The 25,078-nt window shown below is 38.9% G+C and overlaps 1 protein-coding gene across 1 annotated transcript in view; it reads left to right on the forward strand.

The window, feature by feature from the left end:
• Positions 1 to 25,078, forward strand: part of PTPRO (protein tyrosine phosphatase receptor type O) — a 59,211-nt gene that overhangs the window by 497 nt on the left and 33,636 nt on the right. The window contains exons 2-10 of the mRNA XM_019611545.2: positions 191 to 343; positions 1,838 to 2,284; positions 3,282 to 3,443; positions 6,541 to 6,740; positions 9,069 to 9,189; positions 11,572 to 11,765; positions 14,514 to 14,625; positions 20,081 to 20,232; positions 22,431 to 22,551. Of these exons, the coding sequence (XP_019467090.1) occupies positions 191 to 343; positions 1,838 to 2,284; positions 3,282 to 3,443; positions 6,541 to 6,740; positions 9,069 to 9,189; positions 11,572 to 11,765; positions 14,514 to 14,625; positions 20,081 to 20,232; positions 22,431 to 22,551 (1,662 nt within the window). The remainder of the gene's footprint in view (positions 1 to 190; positions 344 to 1,837; positions 2,285 to 3,281; positions 3,444 to 6,540; positions 6,741 to 9,068; positions 9,190 to 11,571; positions 11,766 to 14,513; positions 14,626 to 20,080; positions 20,233 to 22,430; positions 22,552 to 25,078) is intronic.

A 25,078-nucleotide genomic window follows, 5' to 3' on the forward strand; every position in this document is an offset into this window, starting at 1 on the left:
TGACAGCCAGGGAAAATATTGGCAAACTGAATTATTAGAATTTCATGTCTTAGACCAGGCTGAGCAATGTTTAAACATCTGAAACACTGCCATTTCAGCATGTATAGATGCATTATCAGAAAGTGAATATTTGATGTGTTTTTTCCTTTTTTTAATGATAAAAAATCTTTTTTTTTTAAACCTTCTGCAGATTTCTTTAAAGGTAAAACCGTTTTCAATCACTGGCTGCCAGGTATATGCTACAGTAACATCACATTTCAATTGGTATCAGAAGCAACCTTCAACAAAAGCACGCTAGTGGAATACAGCGGGGTTAGGCATGAGCCCAAGCAACACAGAACAGGTAAAGAAAATGATTGTGTACCATTTGTTCCATGTCTGTATGTTTGTTTTCCTTTCTGCCATGGGAGGAGATTGACTGCACATGGAGGAGGGGCTGTGTGGAAACAGTTATGGGATCTGCTCCTGGTCAGGAACATGGGAGGAGGATGCTGCAGCTGGTACTGTGCAGGCAGGGACTGAAGTTATGTGCAATATAGCACAAGGGGAAATCTGTATGAGGGTTTCTATTACAAAGTTGGTTTATTAGAACATAAATTTTGTCTCACATGAGACATCCTTGGCCTTATGTTAGGAATTAATTTTTAAACCACAGGAATGCCACACTGAGAATGATATTGATCTATCTGTTTTGGTCTGTCTCCTCTCACAGTGAATCACAGCTAAACAGTTGGAGAAGGCCTTCCTCATTGTTCAGTCTTCTCTCATAGAGAAGACCAGTGTCGCAATGTCCCCACTTGGCAGCCAGATTATGCCCTGAAGCATGAACTTTTCATTTCCAAGACAGCAATGTTGCAAAAGCTGAAAATTACATTTGTTCAGGGTCCAGAACTAATTTAATTTTGTCCTGGGATGATGCCCAAAACTTTCCTGTTAATCTGTTGTACCACAGACATTTTCCAGGGTCCAAAATGAAACAAACCAGTGCCAAAATCAGAAGGCAACCAATAGAATTACATTTTTGTTTACCACTGCCTTCCCATCCCTCATTCTGGACATGAAATGTATGAGGTTGAAGTGTCTGATTTTGTATTAGTGGCTGTGGCTGGGACAGGGGGAGGTGAACAAATCAGTAGGTCATAAGGGGCCAGCTTAAAAAATGTCAGACAGAATGTTTGTAGAAGATATCTGCAGGTAAAGGCATACAGGCAAGCAATTATGGCACCTTTTGTTCCCCAGCTGGCATAAGCAGAAATAACTTCTTTGCATGCCATTTGCCTTCTGGAGATCCAGATCTAGAGATCAAGCTTTCACAACTATTAAAATTTAAACTGATCTTTAGTGCTTGTGAAAAGGTGTCTACTAAGAGCATATGAAAAGCTCTGTGGCGGCAAGAACGTCATGCTTTTCAAGTATAAACCATGTCATGCTTTAGTTTTGTATGTGTTTTTGAGCTCATTCCTACAGAGGCATTTTTTCTGTTATCATGCAATTGTGGAAAACACAGTAACCGAGACCCACCTTTTCAAATCCACAGTTAAGTAGCTTGCTGCTGTATTAGCACTGAAGTCTGATTTATGTTGACTACATGTGTATTCTGCATCATGGTATTCTTGAGTCCTGATTTTTCTATGAATTTTCAGTAAGCTTGACCCTGCTAGAATCACTTCTGCAATGTAATTTTGTAATAGAAGGGAGAATCTTAGGAAGGACAGGTTATTTCAAACTATCCCTGATATATCGTTTTTCTGCAAAGAATATTTCCCTAGGGAATAAACACCTGGCAGAGGTACACAGAACACACCTATTAAAAGATTAACCTTTGCTTCTCTTTTAGTTCCTTACCCACCTCGAAACATTTCTGTTCAGATTGTGCCGATCAACAGAAACAATTGGGAAGAGCACAGCGGGAATTTTGCAGAAGAATCATTCATGGGACAACAAGAAATCATGGGCAAAGAGAAACTGAGCCGTTTTTCTGGTGGCCCACCTGAAATTCCAGCTGTGAACACAACTGCAGCCTGGCCTGATTACCGCTCTAACAGTACTGAGTACGAAACCACATCGCAGCCATATTTGTGGTCTAATGAAGCTGAATCATCGGAGGGTGAAGAGGAGTTTGTCAATGCAGTTCCCAGGGATTATGGGGCCAGTGAAGTAAACACATCTGGAAAACTCACAGCAGAGCCCGCTCCTTTCCTTCCTGTACAAATGGTGCTGACTTGGTTACCACCAAAGCCACCGACCGCCTTTGATGGTTTCCATATCAGTATTGAAAGGGAAGGTAAAACCAAGCCTTATACATTTCTCATACTCTGTTTTTATAATTCTGTTGGTGGGTTTTTCTCCTTCACAAATTATTAATTACCTAGGATGGTGCCTCACAAGACTTTATTAGATCTCTTGTGTATCTTGATAAGTTTCTTGCATTGAATAGCATGTATTTCTGGCTGGGTTTCAAACTAAAGTAAGGGAGGTGTGATAAATCACAGTTTGTAATTTCTTTTGTTAAATAAGATTTATACTGCTGTGCATACTTCTGCACTGTTTACACCATAGTTATTATAAATCCACTCTGGCATCAGAGAAAGGAGAAACAAGCTGGTGGAAATTGGAGGTGAAGAAGGTACATTATTTCATGGAGCTTTGTCAGCCCTTTGAGAAAGATTCTCAAGGGGACCATGAAAAAAAGTCATTCTGTATTCAGGTTAACAGTTGTCTCAGGAGAGCAACGGACCACATTCTTAAGGCCAAAAAGAGGCTGTGATGGAAAATGGAGAAAAACTTTTAAGTGGTGGAACTACGATAGAATAGCCATATTCTTTAGAGGTATCCTATTTTAAAGTCCTTTTTCTCAAAATGAATCTGACTTTCTGATAAACAGTTTTCATAATTATTCCCCCATTTAAGATAAATAACATTTATCTATTTATTTATTTATTTTGCAGAATAAGAAGGCAATAGAACTGAAAGCTCCTTTTCTTCTATGCTGTCCTCTTTTTCACTTGTGCAGTCATGACAACCCTATTTTATCATCCCTCTACTGAATGAAATTTTGTCCTGGGTTTATTGTTCCTGTACACCTATACTGCAACCTTGGACATTAATTACTCTTGTTCTGATGGCAAGAAATAAAACTACTCACATAAATCCAGTTCTTTTGGATACTTTCAAATCCCACAGCAGAAACTGTATTAGCATTTCTGATATAAATCATTTTCTCAGTAGCTGGAGCCTTTCAAATTTCAATTAATCCACAATACCTTTCCCCCCTGATTTAGAGAACTCCACAGAACTTCTGACAGTCAGTGAGGACACTCACAAATTTGTTGCTGAACTGAAAGAACCAGGAAAATATAAGTTGTCCGTAACAACATTTAGCTCCTCTGGCTCTTGTGAAGTTCGGGGAAGTCAATCAGCAAAAACACTCAGCTTTTACATCAGTAAGTACCTCAGTAAATCTTTTTCTCCCAGACCAGTATAACTTTAATGTACAGTGAGTTTGACCAGTAACACACTGTGGCAGCTGTGGTATCTGCTGCAGGATCAGAGAAGTCCATCCCTTACAAAACAGGTTCTCCTTTTGTATCTTCCAAAGAGAGGATTTGGTTCAGAGAATTAAATCAGTGGTTATAAAGAATCTTGAAGAAATTTAACTTCCTTTCTCCTGGAGGCTGTATGCATAACGTTAAGGACAAAGGGCATCTCAGGCTGAGACTGTGGGATTTGCACAATTAAACACTGAGCTCTGGAATTAGATGTTCTCTAAGAGCACACAGGGCAAGTAAAGGTAAATGCAATAGTTCACACTGCTAAATTCAGAGGAGGAAAATGTAATTTATTATTTCCCTGTAGAATCTCAGGGTTTCTTAAATACAGATTTAGTAAAAGTCAGAATAATAATACAGTGCTTAGTAATCCAAGATTGATATTGAGAATTAGATCAGCAAGTGAGACAGGTGTAGGTAAATTCAGACAATGGTCATTCTGAAGGCTTTGATGATCTGTACAGCAACAAGGGAATGAGATGTCTGAATAAGTATACCAGTCCACACACATATAGAGTATCTTTTTGTACAAGAGGTATTATGGCCTATGGAATGCCCAAACACTGAGAATAGGGGAACACTTGCAGCACTACACAGTTTTACCTGTGAGGGATTAGTGTCTCCCCCACACATTGAATTCTGCAACAGAGCGTGATGGCTAGGCTGGCAGAATTATTCATATTAAAAGGAAACGTAGTGGTATATAAACTAATAAATATGTTTGGTAGGTCATGACATTTACAAATACTATTTAAGCTTAAATTAATCATAATGGTTAACAGCATGTAACTGAATCCAGTATTGCTGCAATATTTTTAACAGCTTAATAGGTGAAAGAAAAAGTACTTGGAAAACAAAGAGATGAAACAGGTCTCGAGAGAAAGGGTCTCTGTTGTTTTCATTTAACTGTGTTCTGATTTCCATTAGGAATAGTTCACAGGCATCTTCATTATGTGAAAACATCAAAGTATATAAAACTATACAAATAGATCAAAGTATATATAAATTATGTAGTACTGCTATCAGCACCAAATATTATTCCATCCTAAAAAGTGACTGATTTATGTACATAAATACGCAGTACTGTGTCCTACATACGGTCTACTAAGTGAGAATCACAGAATCACAGAATTGTGGGGGTTGGAAGGGACCTCTAGAGATCATCGAGACCAACCCCCCTGCCAAAGCAGGTTCCCTACACCAGGTCGCACAGGTAGGCGTCCAGGCGAGACTTGAATATCTCCAGAGAAGGAGACTCCACAACCTCCCTGGGCAGCCTGTTCCAGTGCTCCGTCACCCTCACCGTGAAGAAGTTCTTACACACATTCGTGCGAAACTTCCTATGCTGCAGCTGATGTCCGTTTCCCCTCGTCCTGTCTCCACGTACCACTGAAAAGAGACTGGCCTCACCACTATGGCCGCCACACCTCAGATATTTATAAACCTGGATCAGGTCCCCTCTCAGTCTTCTTTTCTCAAGGCTAAACAGACCCAGTTCACTTAGCCTTTCTTTATAGGGGAGATACTCCAGGCCCTTCACCATCTTTGTGGTCCTCCGCTGGACTCTTTCCAAGAGATCCCTGTCTTTTTTGAAATGGGGAGCCCAGAACTGGACACAGTACTCCAGATGAGGCCTTACCAGGGCAGAGTAGAGGGGAAGGAGTAGAGGGGGAGGACAGAGACCTCTCAGAAAATGAGAAAGTGTTAATCAAAATGTATATTTGGATAGGTTGCTAGATTAAGGAAGAATGGACTTGGATATCATTAGGTATAAATCTGTAACAAGAATGTAATCACTATATTTTTGTTACATGTAATAAATGAGGGTGTTTAGGTGTTTTTATTGCTATTTTAATGAAATATTTCTGTTTGGTTTGTAGGCTTCTAGACATGAAGATTATTGGCAATTGACCTAATTATTCTAATTTGAGAACCTTAGTATCATAGATAGATTTCATGTACATTTCTGACAGTATGCCAAATCTGAGATGCACATGAGTACTCTTAAGGTAAAATTTGTTTTCCATTCCTCTTTACAAGCCTTCTGTGGAGGCTTCAGCTTTGGACCCTGACACAAGGTTGAGATAGCTCAATTTCTTTAGTGCTACTATTGAAACAATTTCTGAGTAGAAATAGCTACACGTATATCCACTGAATCCAGAGACTAACTTAATGATCAAATTTCTCTTTTTTCTAGAGTAGATGCGAGTCGACTTTCGTGAATAAATTTTTCTCACAGCTTCACCCTTATCTTATTCTTGTAACCTTTTGGTTGGTGACTCATCCTGTTGAATTATTGGTTTATATTACCCAACATTTTTCTTGTACTCAAATGCCAGTCTTGCTTGTCAAATCTTATAGGCTGATCTTACACAAAATCCTTGCTCTGGATTTGTTTGCTGAAAATCTGAAATTTTGACCAAGTCTAGCTAAAGTTATTTTCCAAATTTAAAAGCATATATATATTTAAAGAAATGCTTCAAAAAGTCTGATGGAGAATTCTTCACTATGGTAGACTCTGTGAACTCAGTTTAAAGACCTCAGGTACATAGTACACTTGAGTAATATGGTGTATAGTGAAAGGAAAAATTGCGTGCAATATTTAGAATGGATCTGTACATTACTGGACATCACTAATATTTAAATATTACCAAATATTTATCATGGATCTGTACATTTTTGAATATCACTACTCGTAAAATACTCTTGTAGAGCATACTGGATACTACTGGGTGGTTTCTGGTGAGTAACAGAAAATACATTCAGTACAAATTTTCAAAACAGAAATATTTATCTTTTCAACTCCTGCTTTGCTATTGGTGAAAATAGTGTTGACTGAAGGCTGTTTCCCATCTTTGCTTTTGGAAATGGAGATGGTCAGTTCAGCCTCTTTCCCTAGTAGAAAGCAGTATTGTGAAGAAGGATGTTTTAACATGAGTGCCTTAAAAGTGCAGAGTGCTTTGCTCACACATGCTTTCTTGGCATGTCCCAGGCCCCACAGGTGAATGGATAGAAGAGCTCACAGAAAAGCCCCAGCATGTGACGGTGACAGTGCTCAGCTCCACTACTGCCCTGACATCCTGGACAGCCTCACATGAGAGCGGCAGCAATGGCACAATCGTGTCTGTGGTCTCCCTGACTTGTCAGAAGCAAAAGGAAAGTCAAAGGCTTGAAAAACATTACTGCACAGAGGTAAGGGTCCTCCTCAAGACCTGAAAAAAAAAAATTCCTAGTCATCCCACTGTTTGTTATCACAGTACCAAGGGCCCCATCCAGGTAATGGCTGCAGAGCACAGTGCTCCATTCTGCAGAGTGGAGGGGAGAGAAAAGCATACAGAAATGACAGCATTAAATTCTATCAGCATTAAAACTGAATTTCCAATGCAGTGGCTGTGGCCAATTCTCTGTTCAAACTTTTGAGTGAGAAATGTTTGCAGTAGTGAGCAAAATGATACCACATCATATTAACACTTAGGCATATGCTGCAATCCATTTTTATTAAGAAAAGTGCTACATGGATGATTATCATTCAACTTGCATGTATTAATTAATTGACTCTTAGATTAATTAATTGATTCTTAGATTTCCTCCATATGAGTACAGAACTTGACCTTACATTTTCTGGAAGTCATCTGAATTCAGCCTTTCTTTTCATCCACAAAATGTTTTTTAAAAGTGGGAAGTAAATTATCATCACCACCACCTGTGATTTGGATGGACAGCACTTCTTTAGGGCTGTCATATGGGACATGTTTATTGTGATCACGCTTCCTGAACCCCCAAATAAGGCAATTTTTTGCTACCTGAAACCCATGGTGAGTTTATCTCCATGTCAGATCCTATATCTCTGATGGATGAGTGGAATGTGGTTTTGGTTAGAAAGGGTTTAGTCCATACTTCTGTTTCCTTGCCACAATGCTGACAAATCTCTTTTCTAAGCAGTGCCACAATTTCTACCTGGCTTCCTTAATTTGTGTGATTGAGGAGCCTAAAAAAGGCTGCAGTGCTCCCATGTGCTGCACCCTCAGCACACCCATGAGAATGGAAAAACAGAGCCATAACTCAGTAAATCTTCACCTCCTTCAACATTGTGATTAGCCTGGCAAGTTAGTTAACACAAGGAGTTCTACATCATTTAAAAGTGTCTTTTTAAATAGGTCTTTGTCAAAATGTTTTGAGTTTTATTCCAAGAAGGGCCATGTAATTCCACACTGGGAATCGTCCTTTAAAGACAATTTGAGAATTGTTTCTCAGAACCAGTTTGTAATCTCCTTGAGTTGCATTTCTTCCATTTATTAAAAATGCATTCATCTAATCAGGAAGCAAAACAACATGGTAGGTGATAATAAACTTTAGAGAGCAAGTATATACATATAGGATTAAAGTAAATACTCTGGGATTAATCTACAAACTCAAAATAGAAATACCTAAAACTAATCTGTGAATAAACAAGACATTTGTAAAAGTTAATGTATTTGCTACAAGTAGGCAAAGCGTCTAAATACAGTTGTTTATTTTTGTCCCTATAGAGTTTCACACTGCCTCTAATCAAATTTTATCGGATTACTATACATGGAATTATTAATGGCTGTTTGTTTGAATTCTCCTTGACAAGCTGAAAAGGGCAAAATTCAGTGCAGAGTTTTATTCATTTCTACTATTATGCATGAATTGATTAGTTCTCAAAAGCAGCTGTTAAAGACAAATTTCATTCCTCACTAAATCTGTGCCTACACTGATGTATTTATGTGCATCACAATAAACCAAAGGAGGCCGTGATGAGATTCTGGAAAGGTTGCAGAGAAAATACTGTAGAAGGGGGGGCTAACGTTCTTTCCTCAAAGCTGCCCATATCTTTCCTGATAACTCAGAATATGAGGCTTTTCACATATTGTACCAGATCAAGAATCAGCCGGTCAGGCATTATGCCTCCAGCTCTGACCAATTCTTGGTGCCACAGCAGATGGCTTAATTTTGGTATCTCAAACAGAAAAGTCACAAGACCTCTTCATCAAATTTTGTAGTGCTGAGCAAGACAGGTGAAAGAGTAGTTCCTCTTTGATTTTAGCATTCAGACATTTAACATTTGCACTCTCAGCAGATAGATTTCCCATAAGGCTGCTTTCAGGTCATATAGCTGCAGTTGAATCAGATGGCCGATGAAAAGCCTGAGGCTTTCATTGAAAACATACTGCTAATATACGCTAGCCTTGATAATATCAGCTGAGTATGAATACTTCACTAAGCTTTGGTGTGAGGAGAGAGCAGCTCAAGAGGGTCTGCACCTGACCTTACGTGGCAAGGTAAGTGCAATTCTTTGGGTCAGATCATTTGTGAATCCAAGCCTGAACGCTTTCAGAGTTTTGCCATTTGGTGCATAATTGAATGACAATTCAGCTGCTGATGCTAGTTCAGAAGCATGTGTTCTGTTAACTATTCTATTAAGCAGTTCAAGTAATCTCAATATTCCTTTAACCGACCAAGTAAATACTTCATATCTGATGTGCACTCTTTCATTAGGTAAATTCAAGCAGCAACCTCATTGAAAATCTTGTTCCCGGTGCCCAGTACCAGGTTGTGGTTTACTTAAGGAAAGGACCGTTGGTTGGACCACCCTCTGATCCTGTTACATTTTCCATTGGTAAGTCCTGCAACTACTGTTTGAAATGCTTCTTCTTTTCTTTTACCTTAATATGAGTAGTATATTCATTAAATTCTAGAGCCCACAAAGAAATACAGCAAAATCATCATGTTTGGTTGTTTCAAATGTAATGAACACTTACTGAGAGTATTTGTTTTCCTTGTGTTGTCTAGCCCATTAGTGAGGGAAAAGCATGAATTCCCCATCAGTGGGTGATGGATATTTTGTATTTAAATACTGGGTTATTACAAAACTCAACTAGAAAACAATTGTGGATTCACACTCGTGGAGCCTTTGGCCACATGTATGTTCATCTCTAACAGCGTTCTTGGTCTATGTCCTTTTGGGAGGGAATCACTTCACTTAGGTGTGGCCAGTCTGAGCTGCAGGTAGTCTGCAATTAATGGAGAGATGTGGGCACCTCCTAGAGGTGAATCATTCTTACTGTCTCATGAAAGGTATGGGACTGCTGTTAAGGTATTTGTAGCAAATTTGTCTTGTAAACTACCCAGTGTGTTCCAGTCTGAAGGCCATGGCGCTAAGTCAGGAGCTGGATTATCTCCTCTTGTACTAAGGCTGATGCCAACCTTGATTTTCTTGAGTTAAACCATGGATCCTGATGTCCTCTGCTTTGAAATCTGAAGATTAAAAAGGTTCTTTAAGAATGAGATTGACATTTTCAAGAATGTGGTTTCACAACCTACCCGCAGAGCTTTTCCCCCCATGCCTATAATTCAAGGTTCCATCAAGCTCCTAACTAAAGAGTGACTTAGGATTTAATATCTTTCAGTTTCCATGTCATTTATTTTGTTAAGGTTACTACTGTAACAAAATATAATGAAAAAGGGCAAAGAGAAAGATATTCAATCTATAGAATTACATTTGCAGAGGAATATTTAACCTGAGTCACCCAACCTTTTCCTTTTGACTAATAGTCTGCCTTGTGGGTGAGCAGGTGGCTGAAAGTTAGAGATCTTCAGTATTTGTCACTCTACATCCTCTCTGTGATATAGGGAAGAAAGCAAAACAAACAAAAAACCAAGCAAGCCAGACAAAAGTTATCCTGTTAAGAAGTAATGATCTGTAGATGAAAGCAGATATGTGGAGTAGTAAATAAGGTGAGAGTTTTTTCATTCTAGGCAACCTCCTCATGTATTTGTGTAAGCGGAGTCTGTATAAGAATTTGAAAAGAGAGCATGATATAGTACAGTAAATAAAAAAATCTAAGTTAGAAAATATGTTATATATATATGTATACACACATACACACATGTCTTATGAAAATCTATATAATTGAGTGATATTTATGAAAGAATTTCTGTGTTTTTTTTCTCGCTGTAGTTACTTCAGAAATCTGTGAAGTTCTATTTTTATTTGAGAAAGTGAAATCATATATTCCCATATTAAATGAGTTTCCTCATTTTCTCCACATTTTTATATCAACCCAACAATGAAAAGTTCTTACTTATTATGAAGAGAACTTTTTATGTGTAAAACAACAGTTGTAGGATTTTTCATTTGATTACAAGATATTGAATTTGATATTATAATAATAGAAGTGCAAAACAAACTGTTCAGTGAAGTGATCAGTGATGGCTAAAGATGAATGAAACAAAAATATATTAAAATATGCCTTAAAAAGTATTTATTTATCATAAGCCTCATTGTCACTGGGTGAGTATTAACACTTTATGGAATGGACAGAAAAGAAGAAGGAAATGGAGACTGAAGGAAATGCAGTCAAGTGCAAATATGGGCTGAAGTAATCTGAGTGTTCTTTATTCTGCAAGAATTGGGGCTCTGCAACCCTTGAAAATGTTAGCAAAGTACTTATTTAAGTAACCTCACTGAAGTCATTAAGAGTGATTTCTTTCCAGAAAGTAAAGGTTGCTGAACTTGACCCTGATGTGACATTTTTCGAATCACTTTACTTCTCTTTCCTGTTTTCATTATCTCTGAGGCAAGAATAGCAATTCATGGCAGCACCTTTAGGTTCCCCAGGGAAAGAAGGATAGGCATAAAAAACTGTTCTTTCTGGCAACCTTGATCTTCCAAAGTATTATGGCTTTTGATGCTTTTGTTTTTGAGCTTACAATTTGAAACATCTCCTAAACAGTCTGGTTTTCAAAGTAAATGGAAGCCTTCAGTCATTTCTGACAAAGGAGAGATAAGAACAAATGCTGAAAGGAATGGTATTCCATTGCTTGTGATAAGGAAGCTATTAGGAATTAAAATCAGGAACAAATCAGAAATAGATAAAACATGGTTAATGGAAAGTATTGTTCTCGATTTTATTTATTAATTTGTTCATCTATTTAATGTAATTAACTAAAAAAAAAAAACAAAAACAACAAGCTACTAATCACAATTTCTGTTTTATAGTGCCCACTGGAATAAAGGATCTGACACTGTACCCTTTGGGACCTACTGCTGTGGTTTTGAGTTGGAACAGACCTTTTCTTGGGGTGTTCAGGAAATATGTTGTAGAAATGTTTTACTTCAATCCATCAACAATGACATCTGAGTGGACAACCTACTATGAAATAGCAGCAACCATCTCCCTATCTGCCTCTGTGGTAATGTGGCTATTACTGTCTATTGCTTTCTCGTGCATGTGTGGCCCTGGCACCTTGAGGCATTTCCTTGTTTAGCTTCTCCCCTGTGAATATGTATGTATATATGCCTTTAAACCTGGAACGTTTTTTCCTGAACAATGCTAAAATTTTAGTAGAATGACAAGACAGGAGATGAGCTTCTATTTGTTGACAAATGGGCATATTCAGCAAGTCCAAAGGCAGCTTCAGTTTGTGTGTCAATTTGTCAGTCAAGGCTTTAACCAATTCCAGTGTCTCCTCAGGGGGAGTAGTCCAAAGCCTTATCTGCATAATTAATATTGATAATAGGGATTTGGGGCTTGCAGGCTAGTCTTGCATTGAGCCATCTGGATCACTTAGCTGCAGAGATGCTCTTGTGAAAATAGCTTTCATATTTCTGAAGTTGCAAAGACGTGCAGCAGGATTTCACCTAGGCAAAAATTATTTTCTAGAAGAACATGCACGCAAATCTTTGCAAGATAGAATATTTAACAGAAATCCCATGAAATTTTCCTCTTGCTTTCCACATCTTCCTAGAGAAGCTGAACAGGTTACATTCAGACTTTGCCATTGCACAAGACAGTGAGCAGTTTTAGCTGAAATTAGTTGCTCAGAAAGTTATGAGTATGCAAAAATGTCAGCAACAACTTTTGCTGCTTATGAGAGCTGCAGTGATTTACTGTAATTCATTTGCATAATACTATTTGTGTAGTCGTTTCAGCTACAGCGGCTGAACAGTAATTGGGTATGTGACAGTAAATCTAGCACATAAATCTCCAAGGAAATTAAAAGCAAAAATAACTTACCAAAGAAGTAATTAATACCTTGTAGTCATGACTCAGCACAATTAGATTAATATCTGAGTGATCCAAGTCATCTTAGAAATAATAGTGTCTTTCAGAGTTTGTGTGGTTTGTTAGAAAATGAGATGATATTACCCACTGCTGTTACAAATTCTGTTCATGAAAGCTAGGAAGTTGGCTTCCTTTCCAACTTCTTTATCTGAATTTCAGTTGGAAGTACAACAGTGCCATACAGCTCCCAAAGTGAATGTTTCTTAAAGAATAATTTTTGAAGAGATAATGTAAATTTGAAAAATAATGTCTTTTTGCTCTGTTATGACATTTAGCATACAAGTATGTATTGATGAACTTTTAGTTGGGTTCGCTAGCCATATTCAAGAATCCCACTGTGTCCCGCACATTTCTCTACGGTCAGTATATTATCTGACATCTCTGGTGGTCTCTGAAACAAGCGTTAAGCCCATTGAGGAAGCAGGGGAGTAAAAAATCTGCCATCTGACAGTGAGATAAAAAATTGTTTCCTGAAGCACATCTCACTAGTCAGAACTTTTGGAACTGAATAGCCCTTTCACTCTAATTGCTTCCTTCATTTTGGAATCTTCGAATCATCAAAGCTGGAAAAGACCTCCAAGATCATCCAGTTCAACTATACCTATCACCAATACTTTATTTTGCTTTTATACATCACCATTTAGTTCATCTTGCAGAAATACTGCTGACTGAAAGCAGTAAATAAATCAGGCATACCATCAGAGGAAATAAATGTCTCACTTTTCATTCCCAGGTGTAAAAACCTTGTTGTGAGGGAAATCAGGCCATGGTTACTCCCTCCAAAACAGTCAGTAACTTAGAACAAAGTTTTCTGGCTGGTGAAAGTCTTAACAGGACGTAACTGCGGAAAGGAAGTGAATAAGGCCCACTTGCGATGATCCTTAATAAATGCCTGACAGAACCCATTAAACCATGTCCCTCAGTACAACATCTGAGTGTTTATGCTCTGAAGTTTGTTTTAAGTCACACAAACAGTGTTACTCTTCGCAGTATTGCAACAGAAGTATGTAAGGAGAAGTCCAAGCAGCTTCAAAGTTTTGATGCCAAATGGATAAAACCATTTCTAAAACCATGAAGAGAATAGGCCCAAAATGCTGTATTTGAATTGCCTTGTGTTGTCTAGAAAAAAAAAAAAAAAAAGGCCACTGAAAACATCAGAGATCTGTGAAATAAGGAATTTCAAAGTTGTTGAAATTTTTCATTATTATCAATATGCTTCTATTTTGAATGACAAAATATCATTAGGATTTTCATTTAAGTATAAATTTAAGCATAAAGATTAAAGTATGGATTTTTTTTTTGGTGTTGGAAACATTTTAACTTGAATATGGCAAACGATATTGCAATATAAAATATATTGTACTTTATATTTCATTTATATCTCATTTGTATTTATATCTATAATTTATGTCTCATTTATAACTCATTTATATTTCATTTATATTTCATCTATAATAAATGATAATACAATATGAAACATACTTCAAAAATTGGGGAAAAAAATGAATACTTTGAAGTGACGATATCTGAGTCAAAAAGATTGTTTCTAATATATCTTAAAAACCCAATTAATCAAGAAAAAAGAGCCCACGTTGAGAGGGTAAATGAGAGGTCCCCATGGTGGTTGACATGGGACCGTGTTCTCTGGCTTAAGCAGCAGAGCTGCCACAACCAGCTTTGGTCTTCCCACACACTTTTTTGAATGAATTCAAATGCCAAATTACAGAATTTACCTCTGGAGCAAGAAGTGAGAGCTCAGTCAAACAGTTCCATGTCTGGGCACTGGATTTACAAATATTGCTCCATTTTTTTTAAGTCACACTACATTCTGGTAAATTTTCTGCTGAGCTGCTGTTTGTCTTTTTTCTCCCTGCAGAGGATAGCTAACCTGCTGCCTGCATGGTACTACAATTTCCGGGTCACCATGGTGACCTGGGGAGACCCAGAGCTGAGCTGCTGTGACAGCTCCACCATCAGCTTCATAACAGGTAAGCAGCACTCACATGGAAATGATGCCAGAAGCAGGAGGATGGGAAAAAATGCTGTGTTTCACCTGCGGATACTTAAAATCAGAGTATTTAATAGTTAAGAGTGAGGGGTTGTCCTTGGTTTTGTTTTTGCTTTCTCAGAGAAAGCTCTTAGTCTTGCTTTAGGAGGTATAACTTTCCTGTGCAAAGCACAGTGTTGGATTACTCTGTCCCACCCTCCATCAGCTGATGGGTCCAGTGAGGCCAGTGACTGCGCTTGTCTTTTATGACACTGAGTGTTTTGCACTTTGAAAGGTTAATGGATAAATAGATAGTGTGAGTTCTGATATTATGAAATATTTTTCCATGTATTTGCACTGTCCCCATATCAGAGAATCACAGAATCATTAAGGTTGGAAAAGACCTCTAAGATCATCTAGTTCAACTGCCAACTCATCCCCACCATGCCCACTAACCGTGTTTCTCAGTACCACATCCACACTGTTTTTGAGTGCCCAAGGACAGTGACTCCATCACCTCCCTGGGCAGCCTATTCCAATGTATCACCATTCTTTCTAAGAATTTTTTTTTAATATTCAACCCGAACTTCCCCTGATGCAACTTGAGGCCATTCACTCTCATCCTATCACTACTACCCAGGAGAAGAAGCTAGCCCCCACCTCACTACAATCTCCTTTCAGGGAACTGTAGTGAGAGTTGTAGAATTCCTTCCTTTCCCCGTCAGTTATCCACAGATTAGACTTTGACACCTTAGCCAACACAGAGTAGAGTTCTGCACACATCATGCAGATCTAGGCAAGGACTATGTCTTGTAGCACATTTTTCTTGTGCTCCAGTTCTGCCTTCTCTGCTGAGTGTATTTTGTGTGTGTGTGCAATGAGAAGAGTGCCGCTGAGATCAAGGTGTTGCACCTCCACTGGGTGCATTTTCACTGGGCAGCTGTGCCTTGGCCAGTCCCTCCCAGTTGAGGTTCTCAGCTGTAGGAACTTGTTACGACCCCATTGCTTTCCTTCCTCCAGCTGGAACCAGCTTTGAATCTAGCACACTCCCTTGTCTCTTGTCAGTTTGGAGTGTTCAATATATAAAATGGATTAGCCAGAAAGGGAACAGCATTTGAGACCTCCTTTGAGCTCCCTGACATGTGCTTCCAGCACCCAGACTGCTTGAGTCAAAGTCCCCTATTGAATCATTTTGCTTTTATTCATCACCATGCAGCTCACCTTGCAGAAATACTGCTGATTGAAAGCAGTAAATAACTCAGACGCACCATGAGAGGAAATAAATGTGTCTCACTTTTCTTTCCCAGCTGTAAAAACCACATTATGAGGGAAATCAGGCTATGGTTATTCCTTCCAAAGCAGATAGTAACCTAGAAAAAGATTTTCTGGTTTGTGAAAGCCTTAACAGGATGCAAAGAAAGGGAAGTGAATAAGGCCTATTTGTGATGATGGTTAAAAATGCTCGACAGAACCACGTGAGCAAAATTATCACTGCATTGAGTCTTAGCTCCATTGAAGTCAGATGAAACCTGTCATCCTCAGATATCTGATCCCAAGCTATGCTGGGACAAGTCCTGTCACTTGTCTGGAGCATCACAAACTCACAGCATCCAGCAAAGCCGCAAGACAAATCTTCAGGACACTCATTGCCCTTCGGAATCAGTCATCTTTTTCACTGTAAGGAAGAAATTTTCCAGCTGATTGGTTGCTGTGGGAGGGAATAAATGTCTCTTCCAACTGATGTGGGTACCAGGTTCAGCATTTTTGAGTGGAAATACTCCAGTAGGCCCCACATACTTTGTGTCGTTTCCCAAAACATGCAGCAGAACATAGGAAGTTATTCTAAAATATAAGCCTCCACCAGGATTATTTTGGATTTCTGTATGGGGCAAGTAAGGACTTTTACTGCCACAACATGGAAAAATGGATCAACTCGTTACCCAGCAGACATACACAAATCAGAAAAGAATGAAGACCTCAGGTAATGTTATCCATTTGTGATGGGCAAAACCCCTTTGCAGAAAAACCAACTCATATTCAGAAAGGGAGCAGGCCACCAATCCCCGTGGAAAGTTGTACTCATGATTAATTCTTCCTATTATCAAAGGTTTATCCTTTGCTCCTGATCTGCATTTATCTAGTTGTAATATCCAGTTTATGATTCTTGTTACATTTTTCACTTATTGATTGAAGAGCCTCAGAGCTTTTTTTTTTCTCCTCCTCTTTACACAGAATTTACCTTCACATTTCTCTCTTGATAAATTCTGTCCACTGAACGCTTTAGGTATTCTCAGTAAAGCATTTTCTCATGCAACCTCTTTTCCCAACTCTGCCTCTCTAATTTTTACTGTCTCTACCAATGAAAATCTGTGCCTAAAATTGCAGTACCAGCTGCTGAATGCTCCTGCAGAGGCAAAATCAGCTCCCTATTCAATGCACTTCTGTTTGTGCATCTCAATGATTGCATTTGCTATAGCATCGTGCTGGAAGTCTGTGTTGATTTGCTTCTATTCTGTGCCTTCTAAACTCCTCCTAGGGTAGCTATTTTTCCTTTTTCCTAAAGATTATTGCACCTGGTAGTCCAAAATAAGTTTTGTTTGAATGGGCCCAGCACAGGAGCCAATAATTTACATCACAGTCCTATCCTGAGCATTTCCCTCTTTACCAATCACTGTACCAGTTGCATGGCTCATCAACTGTGCTTTTATTTTCAGGGTATTGATGAAGACATTAAATACCAATGAGTCAGATCTTAAGCACTGTAAGGGAAGAATCTTGATTTAAAAAATAAAAATAAATCAGATTTGACCAAATTACAAGTGCTTATCAATAGAGAGTCACAACCAAATTAAATACCTTCCTGTTCTCTGATTGCATTATTAGTTGAATCCTCTTCAGTTTTGTCCTGGGAATGCTGTCAGGCTAACTCACCAGGAAAAGGTATGCCAATTTTTCACATCTGCAGGTTGGAAATGTTTGTCCCCAGTAGGTGCTGCTTTGTGCTATCTCAAGCTGTTAGGGGACTGCAAGGTTCTTTATCACCCTCAGCCTGTTTCCTTCCAGAGACAGAGCAGATGTTTAAAAGAGCTTTTGGTCCCTTTCTGAGTCATTCTGAAAAACTCCACCTTCCTCGCGTAGCCTGAGAAGGTTGCCAAGAATTAGAAAAGATAAAAATAAAAAATAAAACCCATCAAAACTAAACTTAAATACCAGGTTTTGTGGGCTTCTTGACTGTACACCATCTGTCAGACCATTTCCTTAGAGCAGAATCCCACGTGGAGCTCACTGGACCGTAGTACCTGAAATGAAAACAGTGCTAGAAGATACTGGGTGATGTGCAGCTCTCTCCCTCAGTAGCTGGTCAGATGGGCCCAGACTGCCCTTAAGTAAATGCTTGCCAGAAGCAGCATTTGCTCTCAGGCTCCTGCAGGAACAGCTGCATGCTGTTGTGATAACACAGGGAGAGATCGTGGCACTGCCGGTGTTGCTGTGGTGACTAATGAGTTTTTAATGCCACCTGCTGTAAGCAGCTGGATCTTAAAGCAATCGTAAGCAAGGGTACTTCAGACCACCAACATTTTCTTTTGTGGCAAGGATGCCTTTAGCTTTGAAAATAAATAAATAAATAAATAAATAAGGATAGAGAGGCAGACCGTCAGTGCTGGTGAGTGCATCTGTCCTTCCTGAAAGGCTGCTTTCTGTTGCTTTCAGCTGTCACTTTAGCCAGGTTGCCCATTTCCTACAGCCTTTCCATGCAACTCAGTGAAAAATGGTGCTAAGGGGCACACCGGTCTTGACCTGTGGTCACATTTCACATATCCTGCAGGTACTGTTGCCACGTATCTAAACTACGTGAGTGTTAGGAGGGCAAATGCATCATCAGTATCAAAGTTTAAGAGGAAATTATTCATAGCACGTTAGATTCGTGCTAGTAGTGGCCTTAGGTTGTAAAGAATGCATAAGGATGGACTGGGAACTCTATAAATTAAAGAAGCATTACTTTAAAGATTTTATACTAAATAATGCTGCTTTCTCTCAACAGCATAAAAGGGCGATCTCAAGATGAATTTGAGAGAAGAGTCTTACTAAGCGTTTCTAAATGGTTCTAAATTGCTCGTCGTTGTATTTGCTTCCTTTCTTCAGTAAATCTGTGCTCCTAACAGATCTCAGCATAAAGTCATAGAAGCCTTCGTGAAAGCAGCAGTGACACCGTGTGGCCCCTTTCAAGCAGTTCCGTGCTCCCAGTGCATCCTGCCTTTGTATGGCTGCTGGCACCCAGGGCTCTGCCGGGAAGCAGGGCAGCGGCTCTGTAAAGGCACAAACAAATTCGTTGTGGTCTAAGGAGGATCTACCCATGTCCTTTTCAGTTTAGGGCAGAATCTGCCAAGCACACGGAATCATACACTTCCCATTTTTTCCAGATTATCCCACTGATAACACCTTGAGGGGCAGGCCTTAGCAACTGCTGACTTCCTCTTTGGGTGCTCCACTCAACTCAAATCCCAGTTAGGGCACATGCAGCTCTCAGGTAGGTGATCAAGGTGAGCCAGTCAGCTATGCTCCCTCTTCAGATAATAGGGAGAGAGGCACCTCTCTTACTCATTCTAAACACCTGTTTTAGGAGGAAAGGTTGTTGTCTTACTCCTTTGGTGTCACAGGGAATCCAGGTTTTGCCTGACCACAGGGAGCAACCCATTATACAGCTAGCCTTTGAACAGGCTCACAGGGCTATGGAGGAGTGTACAGAGGACGAGAAGGGACAGCAGCTGCTTTGCCTAATACCTAATGACATAGTCCACAAGTTGCCAAGTGTCTGTAGATTTGAGACTTAATGCTCTAGCAGAGGGACTGGACTCAATGGTCTTCTGAGGTTCCTTCCAATCCCTGACATTCTGTGATTCTCTGATGATGGGACTTGCACACTGGGAGCAAAGAGGGCTGAAGCTTTTCATGCAAAGAGACATTCACATTCAGAGTTTGTTTTTTTGTTGTTGTTGTTTGTTCCTTTTTTCCTGTGGAAAAGCTATACAAGTTATTCAGTGTGACAATTCTTATTTATTAGTCACTGAGTGTCATTTTTTTTCAGTGCTATTGCACAGTGAAGCAATATCTGAGGCTTTTAACTTGGCTTTAAATTTCATTTATAAATGGTGATTCAGAAAATGGTTTCTATCAGCCAGGAGCTTCATTGGTTCTTTTTTTTTTCTTTTTTTTTTTTTTAAATAAAACTGTAAGGCTGCGAACGAAAATAAATGTTCCTCAGGGAAAAGCTGTTTTTCATTTCTTTCAGCTAGTACTCAGTTACCGGTATAAAGTGCAGATGATTTTACCGATACATTTCTGCTGTGGTTATGATACTCTTTTCCCAATAGTATCTCTTGGCAGAAGTTTATTTTTGGACTTGGTAATCAGTTGTGTTAGAGCACATCTGTAATATGTTTGTCCTATTCCTTCAGCACCAGTGGCACCTGAGATTACCTCCATCGAATATTACAATCACCTTTTGTACATCACCTGGACCTATGGAGGAGATGGTACTGACCTCTCTCATTCCAGGATGTTGCATTGGATGGTCATTGCGGAAGGAAAGAAAAAAATCAAAAAGAGTGTAAGTATGACTGGGGAAAGTGTCATTCTCTTTGTATTCTTTTGCTCAATTGATGATTTTGTGTTGCAGTGTTTGAGCATGTTGGTTAATCAGTTAGAGTTATTTCTGTGTGCGAGCGCTTCTGAACACTCAAGCTGTCAAAACAGACAGAGGGTGGAATGCTTCCATTCCAATCCAACAAAAAATGTTGCTAATTTAGGTGAGAATTTAGGAATAGCTTATTGAACTTCTGAACTGCGACTAGTAGAAATTGTAAAGAGTATTTAGAAATAAAGAGTATTTTTAGTTAACAGAACTGCTGCTTTCAATTTCTGGTCAATAATAAGCTATAGGACACTACTGTATGATTTTTTTTTTAAGTCATTTATACCAGGTGCTATCACTTCCCATTTTCTATTTGGACACATGTACCACAAACTGATTGGAAGAGGATTTCACCCAGAAATGTTGGAAAACTTGCCAGATGTTACGATGGTTTCTTGGCACATTCTCCTCAACTATTTGAGCTAATTTAAAAATCAATTAGAAAAAGAAATCTGAGTTTTCCAATTATGGAATAAAGCCACACTTCAGCAGGGTATCAAGATGCACATTTAACCTGAATCACAAGAGCAGCCCCTGGACATAAAGCATTCCTGCACAGGAGCACATACTGCCAGCGTTGTAGCTCCTTGCAGCCTGTGACCTTCAGCACTGCTATTGATGTTTTGATCATTTTGATCAGGTAGAAAGTGGCTGCTCTTTTTCAAATGAAAGGTTTTCTCCAGCTGAAGATTCACCAGATGCTGAATTGGAAGTGGATTTTCAGGATAAGTGCAAATTCATAAGCAATTTTTTATTTTAATTTATCCAGAGCATTATAGAATTCATTGGTTTCCTAGTGGCTGCAAGAGTGAACCCATCTGGAGCTTGTTGCACCATGAATCTAATTACATGATTAGTGGAACTATTCAAAAACATGACATTTATAAGCAGTAGGAACTTCCAGTATTTGGATCTTTGTTTCAAACAAAAAAGAAAACCCCACATTTTATTTTTTTCCCAACAGATAAAGTATTCTAACCACTGAATTTGAAAAAAACATTGCGGAATTTTCCTTCTCCCTTCCTTCCCTTCCAAAAGTCGTGTTCTCATAATGCAGTTATTCTTTCAGGGAAAGTTCTGACTTCTATGCAACAATTTCAGATAAAATATATTTGAACACAAAATTATTAGATTTAATAAATATAAAATAAGCATTTAATACAAAATTAAATGGAAATGAACATGGAATATGTAATTTTTCCATTAAACAGAGGATTAAAAATAGAGAGTATCTACAGCACAGAAGTACGCGCAAATGTAGCTTCAAAGCCATCTTAAAAGATATTTTTCTTTATATTATTTTCAGAATAAGAATACCCAGCAAATACTCTTACGAGAATACCTAGAATAAGCTATTTATGACTGAATTTTATGGTGCTGCTTATATTTGTAAATACAGATGCATCATGCTTTCAGGCTTAAGAGTGTATTTTTTCTGCTAAGCTGTGTTAGTCTCTTTCAGGAAGTTTCCTGAAAATGATACTATATGATTATCTCTTTATATGATTAGTTGTGGTAAAGATTGTTAATGTGAGTGCTTTTCTTGTGGGATTATTAAAATTAATAGATAACAGAATCAGGTAACGATGACTTCTTCCTGCTCTTTTTGTATTTTTGAAGACTCTGGAGAAGTTGGTCAGTTTTTAGATAAGTGGACAAACTAATGTTAGCCTGCATTCAGAACTGTTCATCTCTCTTGGATCTGAAAATTTCAGCTGAAAATTAAGTGTCCATGGAAAGCAATATGAGATTCCTGAATGCACCATTACTAGTTAGCCTACAAATCCTCTGAAAACAGCCTGTTGCAGTATGAGAGTCCTGTGTTCTTCTCTGTGGCCCTGGAGAAATGAGGAACTAACTTGCTTCCATAATAATAGGAAGAAGTTATTCACAGTCTGTTAAACCCTAGCTTGGATTTGGATCATATCTCGTTTCATATCTGTAGGTGACTCTAGTCAGTGCTGGGTCATGTAATAAGGTTAGAGTGTGCGGAACAAATTTGCTGTGATGTGCAGAACTTTCTTTGTAGTACATTAAGCAACCAGATTAACTTTAGAAGAAGAATATCTGGTTTGGGTTGTATACTTAAGAATTGTTGTCTTTAATTATTGTAGGTAACACGCAATGTGATGACTGCAATGTTGAGCTTGCCTCCGGGGGACATTTACAACCTTTCAGTAACTGCTTGTACTGAAAGAGGCAGCAATACTTCCCTGCCCCAGCTTGTGAAATTGGGTAAGAAATGTGTGCTTCTTTGCAAGTTATGAACCCACTCCTTCACTCATTAAATGCAGAATTCACTCTGTCAGCAGATTCATCTTCTTCCTCGTTACTGAGTTGTGTACCTGTGATCATATTTCTCTTGGAAAGCTGTAATTTTTTTCTCCTTGCTGTGAAGATTGTCCCATTCACATATGTGACACTATTCCCTAAATAGTATTACTCCAGAAGAGCAAGAGTAGCAGAATCTGGCTGTAAATGGAAGAGTGTAAACTGCTTACTGTCTTTCTGGGAGTAAAACTGTACTCTGTATTTATTTTACTAAATTATTGAACACTCACAGGTTTTGGGAACAGAGACTCGAATTTCCCAGCTGAAATTTTCAGTACAGAGCAAATCTTGGTTTTGCCTGTTTCTCAGTCTGCATTCTGCCACCTGGTATGACTTCGTAGAATCATAGAATGGCTTCAGCTGGAAGGGACCTCAAAGATCATCAAGCTCCAACCCCCCTGGCACAAGCAGGGCCACCTACCTCCATATGTAATACTAGATCAGGCTGCCCAGGGCCCCATTCAACCTGGCCTTGAACACCTCCAAGGACGGGGCGTCCCTCCACGTTTCCTCCCTACCTCAATTTCTCCAACACCAACATCCATTTTTAAATACAGATCAGTGAGAGTATTCTTTACACACACACAAAAAAAATCAAATCAAATTCATGGCTGAGGGGCACTGCATCATTCTAAAAGAAATTTGTGTAATTTACACAAAGAAACAAAAAATAGAGATGCCTTCCTTTAAGTCTGAAGAAAACTGAACAATAAATTACTGTGCCTCAAGAGATTTCACTTCACTTTTGCATGTACATGGAATTGTCGAGCCCTTGGTGCCTAAAGCTGTGAAATGTTGAAGCATGCCTAACTGCTTTTACGGGCATTAACTCCACTGTGAAGGTGGGTAAAGGAGAGCCGGTAATTTCAAACTGGATTATCTTCTCTATACACATAATATATCTTTTCTGAGTGACAGTGAAAGGAGTGATATAAAAGGTTTTCATAATTTATAATGAATTAGAGGTCTTTTAGCAGTCATTATCTACTTGTCCTTTTCTATAGCTCTCTTTTACCCAAATCCCTAAAACAGTGCTGGGGCAAGCAGTACAGCCACAAGAATCTAAGTACTTCCAGATCTTTTCATCAAAGGAAATACTTGAAACAAATTCCATGGATTTTCCCTTCTTTATGCAAGTCTCGTTGTCCGTTCTGCCCAAGACTGTGTATCTGTGCACACAGTTAAGTGTGTACATTCCCTGCAGAGGATAAGTATATGCCCCTGCTACTACTACCCAAATATTTTAGGAATATTTCAAAATATCAGCTAGCTTTATCTTCCATGCAGGTCTATAAATGCCATGTGTTATTAATGTTACACCCCCTGCATCCTAGCTGTGTCTTCTTGTTTTTCCTTATGGACAGGGAAAACAGCAATTGGCAAGGGCAGGCAGACTCTTGTTGAACTCTCCCGGTTATTTTGTTCTTGTTCTTTCACTGTCAACAAAAAGAAAGCAGAAACAATTCAGTTTTGATAAATTGCCTCTAGACTTCTGTGTGGTTGTTTGATTTCCTCTATCCTGTTTGCACTTTGAGTGGGCAATTGTAAGGGTATTTTACAAGAGGTTCTCCTCTCTTTTTCTGAAGGAGCACTGGGAGTTGTAATTAGCAGTAGTGGGAACTGATTCTAAGTGATAGACAACTCAGCACTTGGCAGTCACTTAAGCATTCCTGCCAAATGTTCTTCCCTCCATAATGTTTGCTTCATTCTGGCAACTTTCCACTTGCAGAAAAATCAAGCCATTTGCTGGAGGCAAAAGGAAGATTTGCTTGGGATGATGCCAAAATTTGAAACTCATATTTTCACTGAGACCATTTTTTACCTGGAGTGAGGGATGGAATGTATTTCTAAATCCAGGAGCAGATACATGGGTATAACTAAAAGAGAGAGAGGCTTTCCAATGTCTTTCTGGGACATTGTTTATGATGCGGACCCCATGACACAGAAGCTGCCATGTGAAAGTGCCTCAGTCCTTGCCCTGCTCTCTTAACTTTTTCCCCATTGTCAACGTACTCTTAACAGCCTCAAACCCTAGAATGCTGATCTGATTGTCTGGGGAACAGATACTTCTTCCAAATCTATAACGACTTGAACAATTCCTTTGTGCTGGATTTTTTGTGATGAATCTTACACATCACATCCAGGCTTCTGTGACAGTGTCCTATGCAGCGAGAATAACAAATTATTTGTGAAAGGAAAAGAACAGAAAATATTGTTGTACCTGGTTAGTCAGGATTGCTTTTCCCTGCCCTTCAAGATACCCTTCCCATGCTCCCAATGCTCCTGGAGTTTCAGGCAGGCCTTGCACTGAGCGCAGACTTCCAGGGGAGGCATGGCATTTTTAATCATTTGAAAGCCCATGTTAATCAATCACCATGTTTCTGTCCCTAGTGGGTTTCTTCATCTCTTCAGCAGAACTTTTCCCTTTTGA

This window comes from Meleagris gallopavo, chromosome 1 (genome assembly GCF_000146605.3).
Source record: "Meleagris gallopavo isolate NT-WF06-2002-E0010 breed Aviagen turkey brand Nicholas breeding stock chromosome 1, Turkey_5.1, whole genome shotgun sequence".
In the NCBI taxonomy this organism is placed as follows: domain Eukaryota; kingdom Metazoa; phylum Chordata; class Aves; order Galliformes; family Phasianidae; genus Meleagris; species Meleagris gallopavo.